Source organism: Lytechinus variegatus, chromosome 17 (assembly GCF_018143015.1).
Source record: "Lytechinus variegatus isolate NC3 chromosome 17, Lvar_3.0, whole genome shotgun sequence".
Taxonomy (NCBI): domain Eukaryota; kingdom Metazoa; phylum Echinodermata; class Echinoidea; order Temnopleuroida; family Toxopneustidae; genus Lytechinus; species Lytechinus variegatus.
In genome coordinates, this window is record NC_054756.1 from 25,558,225 (window position 1) to 25,581,703 (window position 23,479).

Genomic DNA, 23,479 nt, shown 5'->3' on the forward strand with positions numbered 1-23,479 from the left:
CCTCTACTGACCTGATGAGGTGAGGGTTCATGAACTCTGTCCTCACACATCCCAAGATCTCATTGGCTCCATACTCTACCAAGGTCAACTCACCCGCATTGAAGATCATGCACACCTAGAAAAGGTTAAAGGTCAAAAGGTCATGAGGCCATTTATGCAAGAATGAACCCCCAAAAGTGTATTGCAACAAGACTGACGAGTGATCGGCCAAAAATGTGCTACATCATGGCTTTGCCCATAGAAAATTTCTTCTTTTTTAAAGAAAAAAGGTTTCAAAGTCAAGCCAATATTTTTCAAGACAACATCCAGACTTCAATAGTGTAAGTTCTAATTAGAACCATTTGTCAAGCAATGTTTGTGTTTCGCGTCAAAATACCTCCTGAAATCATATTTGGATCTTTCACTGGAATTTAGTTTTCAATTGTTAAATTTTCAGATTTGCTTTTACCAAAACACCCATGCGTACTGCAATGATAAAATTAACTAGACTAGAAAAAGAATCAATCACATTCATTTCATATTTCCATAAAAATTTTTGCTGATCATCATTGAATAATTATATGATTTGTATCGGTTAAATTCATCTAATCATTGATAAATTATGGCAGTGCAAAATGAGGAGAATATCTTCAAATTGATGCAGTGTTACAACAGTTTTTATTCATTTATCTATCTGTAATTGATTAAATAAAAAAATTTTTGGGAGGGGGTGTTGCAAAACCGAGTCCCACAGTTCAGCACCACCATAATTCGATTCCAGCAACAGAAAAAAAACAGAATAAAGAAATATGTTTATTCATTCACTACTATCAGAGCTATTGATATTACTTACATTGTGCTTTCCCAGTAGACCCTATGCAGTTACAATAAAATAAGTAAATGAAATTATTCATTCATACAGTGGAGAAATTTGAAAATTGAAAATAGTTTCTTTACTCACATTTTCATTCTCAAAGAAGAACTTCTCATTGCCTCCCGTGTTCTGCCACGGGACCTCACTGAGTTTGTTGGAGCTCAGATCACCCAGGAGCAGCGTGTCGGTCGTGTGCGCCACCAGGTAGCGGTCTTTGCCAAGGATACGTACCTCGTCAATCTAAAACAAAAAAAATGAAAGAGGTGTTGCGGCTCAGTGGATAAATCTCTGGACTTTGCACAAGGTCCGGGGTTTGAATTCCACCACAGCATTCATGTCCTTTGGCAAGGTGTTTATCTACATTTGCCACTCTCCACTCGGGTGAATTACAGGGATATCCGGTAGAAAGGAGCTCTTTGAATACTCCAGGGCCAGATGAGAGTAGCCATGCTAAACTAGGAATAATATGCAGCACTTAGAAAACGTTGTATATTAAGCGCTCTATAAATTTTGCATATTAGTATCATTGTCCATTCATGGTTTACTCATCTAAGGTATTATTGGGCTGAATGAATACTTTATTGCTTTAATAGGCTAGCTGTATGCCACAAAAGTTTAGAATAATATACTGAGAATGATGATAATTACAGAGTGTAAGCTGAGCTTACTATACTTCACCACTTGCTTTTTAATTTCTTCTCTCCCCATCCCCTTCCCGTCTTCATGGTACACTGTAAATGTTTTAGTATCAAGAGAGGCAATTAAAAAGATCCAATAGACTGGAAAAGAGAAAGAAAGATGAGATAAGACAAAAATGGATATGAATAAATAGCGAAAGGAAGAAGACAAAAAAGAGGATAGAGGATAGAAGGGGGGTGACAAACAAAATGGTTAAAAACACAGACTGTTCTAATATCTCTTAGGTGAAGGTTGATTATAAGTTACCTCATATCCATAGTGAGACTTGAGCACCACTCTCGTGCCCGAGGATAGGTTCTTGACAATGACCTGGCTCAGTCCGACATAGGTCATCTCAAACTTGTTCTTGAAGACGGAACGACGGAGGCAACAGTCAAACAGCTCCACACCGCCACATAATGTGCCCTGTAATAAATAATTGTCAAACATTAGTACATGTTAGGGTATCATGTTTCTGACTCTTGCCTTTCAATAAGAAGGTCATGTGTTCAAATCCCAATGAGGCGTAGGTGCCCATTGGCAAGGTGTCAATTCACACTTGGCTACTCTCCACCCAGGTGAATGTTTCATAAAGCTGTTCATAAGTTAAGAGCGACATTAAGAACGACCGGTGTACATTTCTTGCGCTATTAACATATCATTTACCACAAGAAAGGATCACCAGTCGTTCTTAAAGTCGCACTTAAATTACGAACAGCTTTGTGAAACGGTCCCCAGTAGTTAAGGGGGTACTGGTAGGATGCTAATGTCAAGGTCGTTAGCATAACGTTAGCAATCACAGTGTCTCAACTTCTCTAGTTCGAATACTTCCAAAAGGGTAGAGATGGTGCATACACATGCAAAAAAGTGGTGTCAAGAACCCTTATATCTTATCTTTCATCAAACTTTACAACTTCAAATTTTGACAGCATAAACAAAATTATTCCTCCAGATGAGCGTTTCATTTTATAACTTTTATGTTTGAATACCAAATTATTGTTGCTATTTACAGATAAATCCTTCCCTGGCAACTTATTGTTGGTTTATAGGTCGCTGCTCATATGTTTCATATAATTCCAGCATCAGTTACTGATAACATGAAACAGACAATGTTGCTCCTACCCAACCAGGTGAAAGCAGTTCAGAAGCCTATAACAGATAACTGGGAAAATTACAGACAAAATGGCTTGTGAAAGAATCCCCAAGGCTTTAAGCAAGACTTACAGCAACGAGTCTAGATCCGTCTTTCTTCCAGGCGAGGGTCGTGATGGTGTAAAGGTTTGGGATCTCCTTCATACGGGCCTCCTCCCACATGCCGCGACGAGGGGCCCAGTTGAACACACGCAGTCTACAACAGAATATTGAACAAATTAAAAATCAGGGAATAATATTTCTGGTATCGCATCGCAATTTGCTCCCCATTTTTTTAACACTGCATAAAAAATATGTGCATAGGAATTGCACTTAGTGAAGAACTTTTCACTTTATGACCAAACATGCCTATCAAATTTGGTAAGCAAAATTATTCTTTAGAAATTGAGGAAATATAGCAGACATTTTGTAAAATAATTGATTTTCTAGACAAAGAGCAAGCATTCAGAGAGAGATATGGTAGAGAGAATGGTAGTCCTTGCACATATTCTCAGTGCATTTTTTTAATACTTGTATTTCCAATAAATTATTATGAATTTGATGATCTACATATTTCGTTTCATATTTTGCAACTAAAAGGACTATGGAAATCCGATAATCATTACACTCATAACAGTTTTCTCTCTTAGACTGAACAACTCACCTATTGTAGCTACCCACTACCACAGACTGTCCTCCCGGGTTGTTGACGGCAACCGTGAATTCATGCTCCTCCGAGTCCCGACTGAAATCAAACTGCTGATTGATGCGCCCTTCCTTGCTGTAGATTCCAATGCGTTTGTCGCAGCCGGCTGCCACGATGCTGTTCCCCGCCCAGCAGAGGGCGTACGGAGGGCAGGCGTGGGTCGCGACCTTGCCTTGCGATTCCCCGGTGCCCTCGTCTTCAAGGAAGTAGCGGACGATGGAGCCGTCGGCGTGGCCAGAGAGGATTCCCTTACCTGAAAGGCTAAATTCATATCACGAGGAGGGTCAGTGACTTCAAGCCCTTTACTAACAATGTCATGCCAGTTACTTGTTTAATCCTTTGTCAAGTTTAACACAATTACTCACAATCACTATTATCTGACAGTGCTGCCGTACTTTGGCTAAAGGAAGCAAGTTACAAAAGTATCATTGTTGTAAATGAGCGCAATGTGTGTTCGTCATTTACTTAGGCATCAGTGCAATTTAACAGCATATTTTCAATATCTTTTCATAGAACGATAATTTCTTCCCTAACTTTTGCCTGAACATGCAACATACAAAGGGTGCTCGAGAACCAATTAACTCAAATTTGACTGATGCATCACTTGCTTCCTTTGGCCAAAGTTGGGCAGAGTAGCTCTTGTACAGACTCTTAAATAAACCCTTTTCTTTACCTTTTTTTTATCTTTCTTTAGTTTACTTTTCCTTTTCTATTTAATGGTACTGTTGCTTGGTTAGCATCATTAGCATATAAATTGTAATGAATATTTTTGTAACTGTTAGGATAGATCATTTACCACAAAAATAATGGAATGTTTTAATATGTGTTGCATAGAAATTATCAATCATTCTTCTGGCATTCAGAGCAGCGTTATTACACTTTTCTATGCTGAAATTTTACTGGGAACTTGACCAGTTTCCTGACTTTGGGGAAGTCTTTATTGCTGCATGGGTGAACGTCAAACACTGATGTCATATATGGTGTTTATGAAACACTACTTCCTAAAGCCTCCTATCAATTTAAGATAAAGAGCATTTTCCACACATCATTAATTTCATTCTTTTCTTGGAATGTTCACAATGATGAACAAAAATAACTTGATAGAGGAAAAAAGAGCATCACTGTAACAGGTGAGCGTTTCATAAAACTGCTTGTAAGTTTCTAAAGGTTTTCATGGTGAAAGAAGAACAGTGCAGTAGGTTTCAAGGTACACCATGTATCTTTCTTGGGCAATTGTTGGTCATGAAAAGGACCATCAAAACTCAGCGTTTCAACAAGTGTGTTCTTAATGTCTTGAGGAGAATGAAGAAAGACGAGAACACACTTGTCGAAACATTTGAGTTTGGGGGTCCATTTCAGGACCAATAATTGCCCAAGAAAGATACGTGGTGTACTGTGAAACCTACTAAACTCTTTGTGAGTCACAAATGACTCATTTACGCACAACTAGTGATCCTTTCTTGTGCTACATGTATGTGATATAGCCCTGTGTACCTGACTTGAGCACCTGAGAACATGCTCCAGCCGTGTCAAAAGTCAGGCATAACTATATGAATAACTCAATGAAACATCTGCCAGGTCAAAACACCCACAGATGCATTTAAATGCAACAAAAAATAATAATAATTCCCTACGAGGGCTCCTAGTTGGTGGAAATTCAAGGTGCAATTTATTTTCGGGAATTTCTGCTATTCTGCTCCTGCAACTGGAACCTTCCTTCTGGAAACCCACCCTATGACATGGGTTAAGCCACACTTACTTTGGGGCAATGGAGACGACGTAGGAGTCCGTCCCGTAGAGCGTGGAGGACTTGTTGCTCTTGGGGTTGGCCACCCTGACCTTACCGTCGGCCAGACCAAAGACGATATTGCTCTCCGGTGGCCAGATGAGACAGGTCACGGCACTCTGCTGGACGAACTTGTTGCAAATGACCTTCTTGGAATCCCTGTTAATGTGAATAAATGGTAAACTTCTTAATAATAGCAGCAGCATCATCATCACCATCAGCTTCATCATTGTCATCGTCATTATCTTCTTCATCGTTGATGTCATCATCATCACCATCGTCATTGTTATCAACACCACCACCATCATCACTACCATTATCACCACCACCATCATCATCATCACCACCATCATCAGCTTCATCGTTGATGTCATCATCATCACCACCGTCATTGTCATTGTTATTATCGTCATCATCATCACCATCATCATTATCACCATCATCACTACCATCATCACCACCACCATCATCATCACCACCACCATCATCATCATCATCATCACCACCACCATCATCATCAACATCATCATCATCAATATCACCATCATCATCATCATCATCATCGTCATCAACATCATCAACATCATCATCATTATCACCATCATCATCATCATCACCATCATCATCATCATCATCATCATCATCGTCATCAACATCATCATTGTAGTCACCATCATCATCACTTCATTACGATCATATATGATATGCTGGACTGTCTTATATCACGTCTTACATTCCATTATGGGCACACACATAACAGTAGCGCAGATATGCCAGGCGGAAATGATCCCCAGGGAATGGAGAATGATCGTACATAAAGTGTGTATGAGGGGAGGGGAAGAACCAAACTTTGAAGACCAAGAATTCATGTATCATTTTAGACCCTGTCATCTCATCAAGATGTAAACCAACATAAAAGCATATGGTAATGACCAAGGGGGGGATCCAGGATTTTCCAAAAAGGGGGGGCACATTTTACCCAGAGGAAAAATTTGACCAAAAAAAAAACGAAAAGGTTTCAACCAAAAATTCAAAGCATTTATTGGTCATAAGACACAAAAGCATTGAACTACCTTCTGTACAGTCCTATGTAAAAGTATGCACTACACAACAGAGTTTTGTGTCGCAGTCTTTAAAAATGTGCAGCAAAATGCGATGCGATACTGGGAAGATTATGGTCTACTTACCAATCATCGCCTATCTTATAGACAAAGATGATGTTGTCCGTCTGTCCGATAGCTATCTTGGTAGAGTCTGGTGAGAAGGCCATGGCTTTGACTGTGTAACTCTTCTTACCGTACTGTGAGGGGGAAGGTTGAAAGGCCCAAATTTCATTTTACACAAGGACTCCCATGAGCTACCTCAGACGGTAAATTGCCATTATAAATAACTTTGCCTAATCACCATTTCTTGTATGAATGTTTCATCTCATAATCACTTGGTCTAATATCCTTTTTATTTTCGTTCATTCTGCCCAATTAACACTTAGTCTCATTAGGCCATATGCTACATGTACATAGACTAAATGGCTATCGGACCAAGGCTGGTCATTAAAATGGTGAGTGGACGAAATGGCAATTAGACCATGTGGATAGTGGACAAACTGATTGCAGATCAAATGATAGTAGACGAGTTGGTAATTGGACAAATTGGCAGTAGACCACTTGAAAATAAACCCCTCAGACATATTACCCAAGCTTATTAAACATTTCAAGATAATTTGTTCTTAATTATGACTGTCATTAATTAAGGTTGCCATAATAGTGCTGGGCATATTTTTTATATCATCAAAATTATGCGATAATGAAAATATATATATTGAATGGTTTCAGGTTTATGCAGTCATCACATAATTTTATACTTAACCCTATCTAGGCCGGGGGGGGGGGGCCTCGGAGGCCCCCCCTCAACGAATTGCGCGATATTTTTGCCGTGCGAAATTTTTTGACCGCGCTGCTCGCTGAGTTTTATCTTTCAAGTCTTACGCAACTTTTGAGACCAATTTTGCGTCACCCGGGTACGTGGTTCCGAAATTACGCAACATTATGTAAGTGCATGTCAGACCGAAAATTGCTCAAAAACATGATTTCGTGTACAAAGTCAATGCAAATTGTGTTTTCAACCAAACTTCATAAATGTATGATTATTTTTAGTTTTGCTAGTCTAAATTTATTCATGTTATGATTTTTATGATCACAGAAGAGTCCCCAACAAATTTCATTGAAAAAACAATGAAAAACAAAAGGTAAAAAAAACCAAAGAAATACATAAGAAATTGCAAAAAACAATATAATACATAAGAAAATGATTTGATATCACATTTTTTTTCATGTATTCTTGCTAAGGACACCACAAAGAGTTTCTATACCAAAAATGAGTACATTTGGAGCTTTATTTAGGAAGTTAGAGGAAAAAGTCTGATTTCGCATACTAATTACGCATAGATTAGCATAACCACTTAATAGTGATTCGCATGAAATAAATTACTATACAATCTTGTAGATTATGTCCCAGACAACCCGCGTGCCAATTTTCGGCGCGATCGCGCGGTCGACGGCCGAGATCTTAGGGGGGGGCCTGGGAGGCCCCCCCCCGGCCATAGGAACTCCCAAAATACCCCGGCCTAGTTAGGGTTAAATTGAGGATTTGTGAGGTGTCAAGTTATTTCTTACTCACATGGTATTTACAAGTTGAAAAAGATTTAAATTACCTTTGAATCTAGTGGTTTGGTGCCAAACTTGTCTCTTCTCTCGCCCTGCTCGTCAAAGAGAAGCACCACCCGTTCCACCGTACACACCGCAAGCTTGGTGTTGTTTGGTGCCCAAGCCATCGCAGTGATTTTCGCTGCTCCATCCTAAACAAAGAAAATAGAAATAAGAATACAACTACAATAAAACAATCCCACAATGATATATTTTTGGCATAAACTGGGTGATTTAAATTAAATGGCTTTGATGACAATTATTTACATGTAGGTCAGACATGGATTAAAATTTAAGCACTTTCACGATCACGATTTTTTTCCCTTCTTTTTATACTGTGGTACATGCATGTAGTTCGCTGACACCATTATCATAACGGGTCACTTCTTTGGAGGGAGGGGGGGGGTGGGACCACCAGATTTAACGAGTGTGAAAAGTTGTCAATTTAAAAAGATGGCATTTTTTTCTGGTAAGATTTTTTTTTTACACAGGTGGAGGGGGGTAGACTTATAAACAACACAAGACTGGGTTTAGGCAAACACTTAACCTATACACCAAATTATGCTGGTGAATGGTGTCTGTGATGGGACTAACCCTTCTCCTTTTCTGACATGAGGTGCGACGCAATTCAGCGGTTCTCGCACGCATTGACTTTTGTCGAACAAAGGGAATGGGGATGTCGAATCTCCGCCATGAAACATGGCGATCCATTTCAAGATTTAACATTCATGAAATATTGAGATGGAATTGAAATTGAAGATGAATAAGTCATTGCAACTAAAAATACAGCCTACTTATCGTTAGACAAATGATGCAAATATCATTTGTGAAAAGAAATAAAGAGATAAATGTTACGAAAAGATGGGAAGAGCTTACGGCCGTGTTTACGTTGCCATCTTGATTTCTTTGTCTTCCACTTGGCGACAGCATGCAAATCACGCGATTTGCGTGCTGTCCAGGCTAGTTTTACTTAGCCTTTAATGACTCAATCTATAAATAACAAATTAGGTCTCATTAAATTAAATTAAATTGATGAACAAAACTGGTTTTGAATAAAAAATTTCTGTTATTATTGTTCAGTCATTACACACAATAATACTTTATTCATTTTCTTCATCTAGAATTACTTCCCTTTCAAATTCTTGAACTTGGTACTCATGACTTTATAAAATATTTCAAGTATGGTCAGTTCCCCCAAGTCTGCGCACCCGCATATCTGCGCAATTCTAGTATTAGTAAGAGAAGATACGCAACGAGTATGAACTTTACACATGCAATACATAGACAGGTATTCATAAAAAAATCTGACTCACATCCGATGGGAAAATAATGAATTTAGGGCATTTCGTGTGACGGCCTCAAAATGCGGCCTTTCTCAACAAAATCCCTGAATCGTGTGCAAAGTGAATGAGTGCGCAGACATGGGGTACCATTTCATTTGTTTTTCAATCTGAAAATGACAGCCCGAGCCGAGGTTTTTTCAAGAAAATCCTATATTTTCTTTCATTTTTTCATGAGAAATATGGTATGGTCAGTTCCCCCATGTCTGCGCGGTCTCCCAAGTCTGCGCACCCGCGTATCTGATGCGCGATTCTAGTAAAAGAAGATACGCAACGAGCAGGAACTTTACACATGCAATATAGACAGGTATTCATAAAAAAATCTGACTAATAATGATGGTAAAATAATGAATTTAGGGCATTTCGTGTGACGGCCTCAAAATGCAGCCTTTCTCAACAAAATCCCTGAATCGTGTGTATAGGTATGTGACAAAAAAAATGAAAATCCTCAAATCTCAATGAATTTGGTATCATTTGAAAGCCCTTAAAAAGACCTTTCAAATGATACCAAGAACTCAAATTTTCATCAAGAAATTATAAAGTTATTCCAGTTTAAGTCGCGCATATTTATCCAAATTTGTGGTCATTGTCTTAATGTAAAGTCAATGGAGTGCATAACCGATTTTTGTGACCATTTTGTGACCATTTTGAACCCAAGTCTTCAACGGGCTCTAACTTCTTTGTTTTTGAGCCCTTTGAAGTAATTTTGGTATCAATGGAAAGGTGAAAGAAAACTCAATTGATGTGTAATCATTTCACTTGGTAATTTTTCTTCTTATTAATATTATGCGTAAAATAATTTCTTTTAATTAATTCTAATTAATTATGCAAATTACAATTACTCGCCTCTTTTTTTTGCCAAATGAAGGTGATAATGAGAGATAATTTGTATATAATTTAGTTGGCAATCAAAACAGCATCATGTAGATAATTTCCTAAATGAATTTGTTTAAAGTATTGTTTTTGTAATTTCTAATGTATTTCTTTGTTTTTCTGATATAAATTACAATTAGCTCTTTTTCAACTTTAGTATTGTGTACATGTATGTATGGGGTCTTTTTTTTTTACAAATGAAAAATATCATTCCTTTTGTACATGTACTTTGTATGGTATAAAAATACAAGTGTGCTTTTCTGATGTATTTGATTGTTTCACCAATTCTTTATGTATTTTATTGTTTCAACAATTTGTTTATAGATGGATAATGTAGCTTTCATTTTGGAGACCGTGGGCATTCGATTCCAATTTTTTTTAGGAAGGATGAGCAGCAGAGTCTGATTGTGTAAAGATGTAGCATTGCATGTAATTCAAGTATCAAGAAGGAAACTTAAAATTTAAGCTTTAATATATGCATTTCTTAGATTTGTATGATTACAACAAAGGCCATGTTCGAGCACTCCTTTTTTAATGAAAAATAAGTTCATATTCTAGCGTGAAATCACTGCACATAAATAAAGCTCTGAACAGCAACAAAAACAGGCATCAAAGCTCCAACACTCAAAACAAGAGAACAAAAGTGACACAAAAACTTATACAAATCCCATCCCCATTTCAACTTATGAACACACCCCCCCCCCCTCCTGCACCCTTCTTGAAAAAAAAAATAATTATAATAAAATAGAAAAAAAATGAATAACATTATACATAGAAAAAAAATAGACAATAGTGGAAGTGAAATATTTCCTCTGAGAGTGAAAAATTAAACAAATTTTTTGCATTTTAATCATGGGCGGAAATTGGCCCCAAAGGTAGGGGGACACTGGCATCGGCGGCGAAAGCCAACAATTTTAGGGGGGACCACCAAATTATTTTGATAATCAAAAAAATACACCATTTTCAACCAAAAATTATAGGGGGACGCAGAAAACTAAATTTGACAAGCAAAAAAAAAAAAGAAAAGAAAAAAAAAAGGTTATCAAAAAAAAAATTGAGGTGGGGGGGATCGTCCCCCACCTCAAATTAAGGGCGGGGGGGGGTACACTTCCCCCAGCTTTCGCCACCTATGGATGCTGGCAACTCTGACAAGTTAAAAAAAAAGTTTATCCCCAAACTGTTGTAAGGTCATTTTGACCCAAAAAAGTTTGACCAAAAAAGAAAAAAAGAAAGAAAAAAAAATGTATTATTGTTACATGTCCCCCTATTATTTTGGGTAGGGGGACGTGTCCCCCTGGGATTTCCACCCATGAATTTAATTTTAGAAAAGTCAACATTGATATTACACTGTCAAAAGCAAATCCAGTTTCCAAATGAAAAGGATAATCAACCACCTAGACTCTTGACTTGAGTCACATAACCTTGGGATGATAAAATCTTTCTGTGACAAATGTATGTATTAAAATCAATATCAGAATAATTATCTACGGTATAATGACAGAGATTTCCCAAAAAAGGCACAACATAATCATCAAGTAAGCAATTTACGATCTAGTTCAATCCAGCATGAACGACTCACTATCGACCGCTCCCATCACCCTGCCAACCGCAGGCGCATCGGGCAGCTCGACTGCCGAGAGACCGGCTGTGACAAGGGTAGCATCGCCCTGCCAACCGCAGGCGCATCGGGCAGCTCGACTGCCGAGAGACCGGCTGTGACAAGGGTAGCTGGCATCTCTTATATCTGGACTGCGCAACGTCAGAATCGCGTAAGTTTGGATTTTTTGATAATTCAAATATATTTCCAGTCAAATTGTATACCTAATCGGATTCTTGTTTTACTTACCATAAAAAAATTTCGAACGTTTACGCGTCCAAAAATTTGATGAACTTTCAAGCTCCGATATCCACACTTTACAGGCGAGTTTCCACATTGAAACTTATATGTACAGAAAGAGCACATCTTCAGCTGGATGTTGTTTGAAGGTTTGCATGGTGGCATGTACAATTGCTGATGTGGTTTACGGTACACCATGTGGAGTGTTATAGAAGCAGTGGATAGAAGGAGAGAGGAAGTGGATAGGCGAGAAAGTGGAGATTTGAGAATAGAGTATTCTTTCTTGAGAATAGTCCTGAAAAGGACTGTAAACCAGAAGGAATGTGAGAACAGCTTGAGTAGTAGAGCTGATGAGGAGATGCTGGCTTGCGTCGGCGAGTAGAGATGATGAGTAGTAGAGAGACTCGACGTTTCGGACAGGTTGACTGTCCGTCTTCAGGAAGCTTCAGCTGTCTGTTAAAAGGCACGAGATTGCACCTACTATGTGCGCATGCGCATTAAACCCCATTTTCAATGAGCCGCCCAGACAGAGGTGATGCCACTCGCAGCAAAACCCGCGCAAAAACCGTGCCACCAAAACCAGCGCTCGCGATGCCCCGTATTCGCACATAGCTAGTGTGTAAAGTGAATGATTGCGCAGACAAGGGGTACCATTTTTTTTTCAATCTGAAAATGACAGCCCGAGGTTTTTTCCAGGAAAATCATATATTTCTTTCAAATTTTTATGAGTTATTTGGCACACTAACTCATTATGATGTAAGGAACATAATCAACTGAAAAATTTTGTGAAATGAAAAGAAATTCACTTTAAATCTTAACTCAAATCGTTAGGTGCGCAGACTTGGGGCCCACCATCATACACTTACAATAACATAAGGAACATTATCAATTGAAAGATTTTGTGAAATAAGAAGGAATTCATGTTAAATCTTAACTCAAATTGTTAGTTGCGCAGACTTGGGGCCCACCATCATATAAAATCATCACGGAGGTCGTTAGAAGCCTAGCAAAATCTCAGCGCAATCTAGGCCGGGATTGAGCCGTGCCGTTTGCTTGACAACAACCCACGGCCTCAGCGTCCGTATCGACGGACTAAAACTGTCAAATTTTGGCAGTAACTTTCAACCTGTTTTAGACATACCTGCGGGTTAAGTAACGTCTTTAGGTGCTTCAACTGCATAACTCCTCTTCCCAGTGAATCATTTGAGATAAAAGGTCAAAAAATGAAAGAATACGATTTTCTTCTTTTTCGGTTTGAGACGGTAGCTGTCACTTTCTCAGGAATGCAAATAACTGCCTGAACGAGAGATGGCGCTATACTTCTCCCAGCGCTGACATTCGGTTCCGGGACGCGCGTTTCCGTTTTACACCCTGGCGAAGGCATTTTCCGGAAAAGTAGCCAAAAAGCGACTAGTGAAGAGTCTACACACGTCGCTGGTTGCATGCAGCGTGCGACACAGGCGAGTCCACCACCGCATGCAATTTGCACAGTTACTGATCAGAGCACAGAGTTCCTCGGTACTTCATGTACAGAGAGAGCGGCAGTCAGGAGTGAAATCCAAACATGCTTTTGCAGTCGCGTTGTTTATGAGTTTTTTTTCTAAAAATAAATTATTAACTAAATGAATAGAATGACAGCCAAAATCAAAATAAACAGATACTTATAATGGAAAGACAAACTGAAGTTTGATGGATTGATACACTTAGAAGCTGCCGAAAGATAGATAGAAGACTGATAAATAGATAGAGACAAGATAGACAGATAGATAGATAGAAATAGAGAGAGAGGGAGAGAGAGAGGTGGATAGATAGATAGAGAGAGAAAGAGGGAGAGATGGATGGATGGATAGATAGCTAAATAGAGAGAGGGGGAGAGACCGAGAGGTCGATATATAGAGGGAGAGGGGGAGAGAGAAAAAGAGAGAGAGATTATAGATAGAAATATGGACGGACAAAGAGAGGGAGAGAAAAAAGACAGACAGATGCTAGAGAAGGAGAGAGATAGAGAATTTGAGAGACAGATAGATAGATAGAAAGATAAAGAATGAGAGAGACAGAGAAGATAGACAAATTTACAGATAGATAGATACATAGATAGATATATAGATAGAGAGAAATAGAGAAAGACAGACAGTTGGATAGATAGAGGATTTGAGAGATAGATAGATGAGAGATAGATAGATGTTAGATAGATAAAGAGGGAGAGAGACAAAGAATATTAACAAATTAACAGATACTCTAGTTAAAAAATAGATAGATAGATAGATAGAGAGAGAGAGAGATAGATATTAAATAGATAAATAATGAGAGAGACAGAGAAGATTATTAACAAATTAACAGATAGATAGTTAAAAAAATAGATAGATAAATAGATAGAGAGAAATAGAGAAAGACAGACAGATGGATAGATAGATAGGGAGAGGTAGAGAGAATTTGAGAGATAGATAGATGTTAAATAGATAAAGAATGGGACGGAAGATTATCAGATAGATATATACTATAGTTAGAAAAATAGATAGAAGATAGATAGATGGATGGGGGAGAGAACTTGAGAGATGGAGATATGTTAGAGATATGGACGGAAAAAGAGAAATAGAGAAAAAGACAGACAGGTGGATAGATAGAGGGAGGGAGAGAGATAGAGAATTTGAGAGATGAATAGATGTTAGATAGATAAAGAATGAGAGAAACAGAGAAGATAGACAAATTAATCGATACTGTAGTTTCATAGATAGATAGATAAATAGATAGCAGAAAAACAGACAGATGGATAGAGAGAGAGCTGGAGAATTTGAGAGATAGATAGATGTCAGATAGATCAAGAATGAGAGAGAAGAGCGACTAATTAACAGATAGATACTGTAGTTACTTAGGTAGGTAGAGACAGGGTAGAGAGAGAGAAATAGAGAAAGACAGACAGATGGATGGATAGATAGAGAATTTGAGATATATGTTAGATAAAGAATGAGAGAGACAGAGAAGATTATTAGATAGAGATAAAATTTGAGAGATAGATATATAGACAGATAGAGAGAAAGACAGACATCAGCAAATCGGCAAGGCAAATGATCAAGGCAAACATTCGTATTGAACCTGGAAAGTAAAAGCTCAGTTTCATTTGCAAGTACGGTATGTTCTGCGGATAACTTCGGTGCGGACTTTGGATCGCGCGCCCAGCTGATAATGTAAACAAACGTAGACGTAGACTCTTCACTAGTCGCTTTTTGGCTACTTTTCCGGAAAATGCCTTCGCCAGGGTGTAAAACGGAAACGCGCTTCCGGGACAGCCCGACCACCGGACAGCCCGACCCTGGACAGCCCGACCCGCTGCCCTGGACAACTCGTCCCGGTCGAGTTGTCCAGGGTTGGCTCTGAATCGGACAACTCGACCACTTGAATTCTTCTTCAAAATTTCATTAAATGAAATTTCAAACTTTACTTCAAAAGTATTTTCCCGCATAATCCATGTTTCTTCAATATATTCTCGACAGAAAAATTGACATTTCAGTGCATTTTGAGCTATTTTGAAAGAAAATAAAGCGAGTTCCCTTGCAACGAGAAAAATCCGATACCGCCGGCGAGCCGTGTTCATTCAACTTACAACTTGCAAATTTGAGTTGATTTTTCCGTCATTTTACATATTTTAATGGTGAGTGTGTGCTATTTTGTATTTTCATATTCCATTTTCACATTTCCTGTACTTATTTAAAGTTATTGCATTTCACAAAACTGATACTTAATGCAAACTTTTTGAGATAGTTCACCTGGAAAGGACACCGATACGGTGCTTCGCCGGCCGGCCAGCTGGGCGACCGGCTGTGCTGTGATTGTGACTGAGTGAGGCAGTCAGCTCAACTAGCTAGCTATGCGAGGTCAACTTACTTATTTTAGTTAATTTTCCGTCTCTTGACATATTGCTCATTTTCCAGTGGCGAGAGTGTGCTATTTTTGTATTTTTACGCTTCTTCCACTTATTAAAAAGGTTTTTTTTAATGTCACTAACTAAAAGGAAATAGATTTGAAAATGTCTCAGTAGCCGGCATATGTATAGTGAGTGATTGTATTACCGACCGGCCTTGTATTACCGAACGCGCGCATCATATGCGTCAGAAAATAATTAAATACACTCAAACCTTTGCAACTTCCTTCCAAAGGGAACTTAAATAGAAAAATTATGAAAAATTATCAAAAACACAATTTTGAAGTCTTTATATCCTCAAAACAATAAAATATGGTCAAAATAGCTCATCAGTGACTTTGTTGTTTTCCCAACTTTTCCCATAGAAAACACACGTTCGGTAATACGATACCTTTTCAAGTGACCAAAATATTTCACTTGCGAAGAGGGGTCCGATTGGAAGCTGATGTCGTAAAAATGAAAAACAATTTCGGCAAAATTTCTGCATGTTTATATTTTGTAGGTATTTGTGTATTTATGGTGAAAGTTTGGTGAATTTTATTGGAATAATGTGTTTGATATGATCAAATTCATGAAAAGTGTTCGGTAATACGATCCACTACCATACATGTAACTAGTTATGGGGGGGCCACTTCCATTCACGAGTGGATACCATGCGCGACCATGGGGTCTCAAAAAGCACCCTAAACACGTAATTTCCATATTCTGAAAATGCACCCCTTAACAAGTATTGGCGTGTGAAACCCTACCCTTAACAAGTATTGGAAACAAAACGATACTCTTGGCAAATATTCCCTGAAATGAACCCCTAAACAAGTACAGGAATGTTTTATTGTTACGGGTCCTTCGGTCGTCGGCTTTACCTTATTTGGTTTAGTACGACCCCACCTTCTACACCTCGCGCAAATCGGACTCTAAACACGAAGTTTTGGGGCAAAAAGGACATCCTTTATAAAACATTTTAATTTTGTTTTATCATCCCCGCAAATTCGACCCTAAACAAGTAATTTTCCTCGCGAAATAGATACCCTTTTTCCATTATTTTTGTGTTTTTGACACCCTTATCACGTTACGTACGTAACGTGCCCTATCGTGAAAAAGACATCCTTTTTACGTGTTTTTTTGGTCGCGCATGGTATCCACTCGTCAATGTAAGTGGCCCCCCCGGGAAGTTAACAATTTTTGTAGGAAAGTGTCATTGTTTATTTTTGTTCTTAAATAACTATCATTTTTTTTTATTGTTTTCGAAGTTTTGAAGGGCAGGGGGGGGGGTAAACAACTGACAATAGATTGGGTATTTATGATTATCAAAATTTAATAGTTTATTGAAAAATGAAATGTATTCTGCCGAAATTGAAAAACTTAACTTTTTATCAAAATCTAAAAACTTGCTTTTCGTTATTGATTACTGTCGCAGCTTTTTTTAATGCAACTTCCATTGGTAACAGTGGGTCTTCTGGAGGATACAAGCACTTGGGCTGTACCAGGGATGAGGAGAAGAGGTTTCATACTCGACTTGTAAGCGATGGCCTTTCCATTTCTTTCACGAGCAGAAATATTACCGAGTTCCAATGACTTGGGCATCAGAGCGGCAGTCCCCTGATCGATGAGGTAAATACAGCTTTATAGATACAATAAATCAATTTTTGCGCACTTCATGCAGGCATATCAAAGTGAAATTTAATTTTTTTTGTATTTTCAAATTCTTTAAAAGAAAGAATGGACAATTGAATTGAATATAAATGAATTTACTTTTTTTCTTTATACATTGTTTGAATTGAACAAAAAAATTACTTATAGGTTTCGTAGAAGTTGTAACATTTCAAATTAATTTTTGGGTATGGTAATGCGAAATTTATGTGGATCCTTTATGTTATGTAAATCTTCCAGAAGATAACAGGTATGGTTCTAGTGTGTTTAGCAAATTAACTTAACTTTGATATATTAAACTTGTATTTGCTTCTAAATTGTTCAAGACAAGGTGACGATTGAAAATGGTCTAATTTCTTTTATTATCAAGAGGTGCAGACTGCAGATCTTCAAATATTTGAAATTACAATAATTTTGTCAATAATTCATTTCATACTTCATTTCATCTTTTCAGCTGTTTGACTTAGTTGAGACAACATGGATTGCAAACTGTACTTAGCTTGTTTTTATTTATAAAACAAAATTGTAAGGAAGTGCTGAAAGGACAAGTCCACTCTAACAAAAAGTTGATTTGAATAAAAAGAGAGAAATCCAACAAGCATAACACTGAAATTTCATCAAAGTCGGATGTAAAATTAGAAAGTCTTGACATTTTAAAGTTTCGCTTAATTTCACAAAACAGTTATCTGCAAATCCTGGCTGGTATGCAAATGAGGAGACTATGACGTTATCCACTCACTATTTCTTTTGTATTTTATTGTATGAAATATTCTAATTTTCTCCTCATTGTCAAGTGATACAACGATTAATTCCTCCCTGAACATGTGGAATTATCATTGTTTAATGCTAATATGGTTCAGTCAAGTTAGTCCTTATTGTCAAATCAGATCTATTTAAAAAAATGAAATATTTATTATTCAAACAATAAAAAAAGGAGAAAATAATGAGTGATGGGCATCATCGACTTACCTATTTGTGCATATCACTGTTTTACGAAAAATAAGCGAAAATTTAAAATGTCATAACTTTCTTATTTTAAATCCGATTTTGATGAAATTTTTAGCACTATACTAGTTTGATTTTCTCTATGTATTCAAGTTAGCATTTTTCTGGGGTGGACTTAATTAACCTTGAAAGAGCCCTCTACGTAAGTTAGGGTTAAGTTAGTTGTCAAATATATATGCAATAAATTTTGAAATGTATATTCTTAAACCAAAAGGGGCAATTAATTATTACATGTTAATTTGTATGGTTACTATTGTAGTTTTAAGATTGTCTATATTGTTACATTCGCACCCAAAGCAGAGGATATTGTTCTCAATCAGAGTTACAAATCAACAAATATAGTATGGGCACACATGAATATGTGAATATGCACAAATAGTATACAAATATAGCAGGCTTTAAGGAAGTATAGCAGGAATTATTTGTCTGAAGTTGGACTGGCAATTGCTTTTTATACTAAGAGGCAAAAGTATGGCTGGGCACATATTTGTGAATATATAAATAGTAAACAAATATACCAGGAATGGTGCACTACTAGTATTTGATTTTCTTTATGTATGTTTTTTTTTCAACAGCATAACAAGACCATGTTTTGGTATGCTATAGCCTACTGTTTGTAAGATATAACAGAAAATTATGTGTATACTTAGTAATTTTAGTTGTGATCAAGTTTATCACATTGTTACATAGAAAATAAAGAGTCTACTAAAAAGTATTGTGAATATTGGGTTCTATTACTCCCATGTATTTTTTTTCTGCTGAATATTTCACTTTTAAAGGGAAAGTTCACCCTGAAGAAAAGTTTGTTGTAAAAATAGCCGGAAAAATAATAAAAAATATTGGTGAAGGATTGAGGAAAATCCGTCAATAATTAACAAAGTTATTAGAATTCAAAGTTTTGATATGCGAGCAGCATTCCTACAAAGCGAATGGTAAAAAATCTATGAAATGTCATTTTCTCAGAAAATTGTAAATAGTTTTTACTGTGTCGTTTGTATATCAATAGACAAATCATTTCACACCCGATCCTAAATAGAAAACAAAATAAAGTCATCAGGAACCATACAAAATTTGAAATTCATTGATTTTTTACCATTCGCTATGAAGGTATGCTGCTCGCATATGACGTCACAAATCCAAAACTTTGAATTCTAATAACTTTCTTAATCTTTAACGGATTTTCCTCAAACCTTCACCAACATTTTTTATTATTTTTTCTGTTATTTTTACAACAAACTTTTCTTCAGGGTGAACTTCCCCTTTAAGTGCTGTGGTGATCAGGTGGACATTTTGGGAGAGATGAAGTTGAAATTGGAGGGATGGAGACGGTGAAGTGAAAAGGATGGTAATGAAAAGTGGGTTGGAGATGAGAAGAAGGATGGAGATGATGAGAGGAGGGATGGAGATGAGAGGGATAGAGATGATGAGAGGAGGCATGGAGATGAAAGGAAGGATGGAGATGAGAGGAGGGATTGAAATTATGAGGGAAAGGATGGAGGGGATGACGATGAGAGATGAAGCTGAGAGGAGCAGAGATGAGGAGGCGATGGAGATGAGGGGATGTAGAGGAGGAATGGAACATCATCACCAGTTCACCACCAACATCATCTCTATCATCGCCACCACGATCGTCACAATCATTGCCATCACCACCACCATCATCATCACCACCAAATCACTATGCTATTATCATCGCCATCATTATCATCACCATTATCTTAATTATCATCATCATCACCACAATCGTTATCGCTATATTCATCGCCATCATTATCACCACTTATCATCATCACCATAATCACTATCGCTATCATCATCACCATCATATTATCATTCAACATCATCACCAACATCATCGTCTCTATCATCGCCACCATCAATATCACAATTATTGCCATCACCACCATCATCATCATCACCACCAATATCATTCTCATCCATCATCATCATAATCATCGCCATCACCACTATCATCATCGCCATCATTATTATCACCATAATCTTCATCACATCACCACCATCACCACAACATCCATCATTATTGTCATCGTATCACCAGTATAATCGCCATCATCATCATCATGATCACCAATATCATCATCACCACCATTGTCACCGTCATCACCAATGTTCATCATTATCATCACCATCGCCACCAACATCCTTTTCATCATCTCAGGAATATTATTGAGAACCTCTTGGAAATGATGCAATCCATTGACTCGATCTCATCAGTGCATGAAGTAGCTGGGTTTATTCAGCTTTGGGTGCACTGGGGGCCTTGAACTTTTGTAGGGGGCACCAAGATAAATATGTTGTGGGGATAATCCTGCAGACCAAAGTTTAAGAAAATCATAATTTCATTCTCAAAAACACGATTAGGTTATCTCAAAAGGCCTAAAGTTGGACCGTCACTCTCTTCTCTCGCTTTTTCTGTTGTTTTTTTTCTTTTTCCTCTTCTTTTTCCTTTCTCCCCCATTCCACTGTTTCATTCGCTCTGTCTTTCCACCTTTTCTCTCCTTCTTTCCCTCCCTATTGCTCTTCTTCAGGTGCGTTTTTTTTTTTTGGGGGGGGGGGAATTAAAGCCCCCCTTCCCAAAAAAAATCGCTCAAGCCCTACCAAGTTTTTTTGACCACAAAGAAAAATTAATCGCTATATATGTGGGCCATATTATGTATTAATGTACTATTTCATTCAAGTCATCAATTTACTCTAGAATCAATTTGCTCTTGAACTAAGGGGGGGGGGATTGATACTTGAACTAGGGGGTGCCAAATGATTACCAAGAAATTGACTGATTAGGCCGATGATGATTTATTAAATAATTTATTGAAAAAAAAATGAATGTTTGATCAAGCATATTGCACATTGATTGAGTTGATTTATTGATAAATTTTTGACAGAAGGATTGATGGGTAAAAGTTGATGCCCCAATTTTCGGAACTTATCATTAAAGGTCAAGTCCACCTCAGAAAAATTTTGATTAGAATCAATAGAGAAAAATCAGACAAGCACAATGCTGAAACTTCATTAAAATCGGATGTAAAATAAGAAAGTTATGACATTTCAAAGTTTCGCTTATTTTTAACAAAATAGTTATATGAACGAGCCAGTTACATCCAAATGAGAGAGTCGATGATGTCACCCACTCACTATTTCTCTTGTTTTTTATCGTTTGAATTATACAATATTTCCGTTTTTACAAATTTAATGATTAGGACCTCCTTGCCTGAAGCACAAATGTTAAAATAATGGAATTCCACGTGTTCAGGGAGGAATGAAACTTCATTTCACATGAAATGTCGAGAAAATCAAAATATTCATATTTCATATAATAAAATACAAAAGAAATAAGTGAGTTATGTCATCAGTTCCCTCATTTGCATACCGCCCGAGATGTGCATTGTTTTGTGAAATGAAGCGAAACTTTAAATGTCATAACTTTCTTATTTTACATCCGATTTTGATGAAATTTTCAGTGTTATGCTTGTTGATTTTTTCTCTTTTTATTCAAATCATGTTTTTGTTGGGGTGGACTTGTCCTTTAAATTCCGAAAATTCTGCTCTGGACCTCATACGTACATGTAAGAGCAATCAGTCTCTCAACAGAAGGGGAGGGCGGGTGAGAGGGAGGTTGTTTTTTTTTTTTTTTTTTTGGGGGGACAAATGTTCTGTTGAACCTTATTCCATCAACCTACTTTGCCCACTTCCAAGTTCCATCTCACCCTCTATTCTCCCGACTCCCTTGAACACATTGCTGAGATCCACATAATAAAGTTAAAATGCTGCCCCCTAAAATGCAATGTGTGTTGAACTTCACTCATGCATTAAAGTTCAATTTATTAATTTATGAAATTTGCTTTAACAACCAAAACTGGCCACGATTGATCATTAATTTATCACAACACCCATAACTTTGCAGGTTCTAACGGATTTGCCTATCAAAAATTGACTGAAATTGGAAGGCTATTTCCTGCCAAGCCTAATTTTCACACCCTTTGTTTAAGTGGGAAGTGCTCGCTCAACACATTTTGGTGTCATTTGAAAGTTGGCTTTATTATATATGTAGGTCCCCCCCAAAGTGATATATTTTTTATTCGGCAGCCATGTCAAAAGTTGATAGATTTTGGGGAGCTATCATCAAGTAGATAAAACTAGTATTATATTGTACCCAGGTCAGTCAGGGTCGTATCTAGGGGCACATTCAGGGGGCGCAAATAAAGAAAGGAAAAAAAATGCAAAGGAATAAAAGTGCAGAAAAGGGATACCACTGAACTGAAGGAAATTAATACCCCGTCTTTTGTTATTCCCATGGTAATGCCGTTTCCAACACATTTAAAAATGAATCTTGCATGTCTTTATCCAAAGATGAATATTCGTGCCACTTTTTGATTAAAGGGGTGGTCCAGGCTGAAAGTATTTATAGCTTAATAAATAGAGTAGAATTCACTGAGCAAAATGCCGTCAATTTCATCAAAATCGGACAACAGATAGCAAAGTTATTGAATTTTAAAGTTTAGCAATATTTTGTAAAAATAGTCGTCATGAATATTCATTAGGTGGGCTGATGATGTCACATCTCCACTTGTTCTTTTGTATTTTATTACGGTATATGAAATTAGGTTTATTCAAATTTTTTCCTCCAAGAACTAGAAAAACTGGATTGACAACAGTTACTGATTTAGTACATTAGATATTTATTGCTGCAACTTATTTCATCATAAGGGAGACATATTATTCTCACAAGTATGAAAAAATATGATTTTATGTAATAATATAAGAAAACAGAAAGTGGAGATGTGACATCATCAGCTCGCCTAATGAATATTCATGACGACTGTTTTCACAAAATATTGCTAAACTTTAAACTTCAATAACTTTATTATTTGTTATCCGATTTTGATGAAATTTTCAGCGTTTTGCTCAGTGAATTCTACTCTGTGTATTAAGATATATTTTCAGCCTGGACCACCCCTTTAATGATAATCATATCAACTCT

At 37.2% G+C, this 23,479-nt stretch overlaps 1 protein-coding gene across 1 annotated transcript in view; it reads right to left on the minus strand.

Moving 5' to 3' along the window:
- The window catches only part of LOC121430548 (intraflagellar transport protein 172 homolog), a 45,983-nt gene extending 32,776 nt beyond the window's left edge, over window positions 1–13,207 (minus strand). Inside the window, exons 1-9 of the mRNA XM_041627852.1 lie at window positions 13,048–13,207; window positions 7,865–8,008; window positions 6,342–6,454; window positions 5,128–5,313; window positions 3,327–3,629; window positions 2,756–2,879; window positions 1,799–1,957; window positions 941–1,093; window positions 12–115 (exon numbers count right to left, since the gene is read on the minus strand). Of these exons, the coding sequence (XP_041483786.1) occupies window positions 12–115; window positions 941–1,093; window positions 1,799–1,957; window positions 2,756–2,879; window positions 3,327–3,629; window positions 5,128–5,313; window positions 6,342–6,454; window positions 7,865–8,008; window positions 13,048–13,086 (1,325 nt within the window). The 5' untranslated portion in view covers window positions 13,087–13,207. The remainder of the gene's footprint in view (window positions 1–11; window positions 116–940; window positions 1,094–1,798; window positions 1,958–2,755; window positions 2,880–3,326; window positions 3,630–5,127; window positions 5,314–6,341; window positions 6,455–7,864; window positions 8,009–13,047) is intronic.
- Between the last annotated feature and the right edge of the window lie 10,272 nt (window positions 13,208–23,479).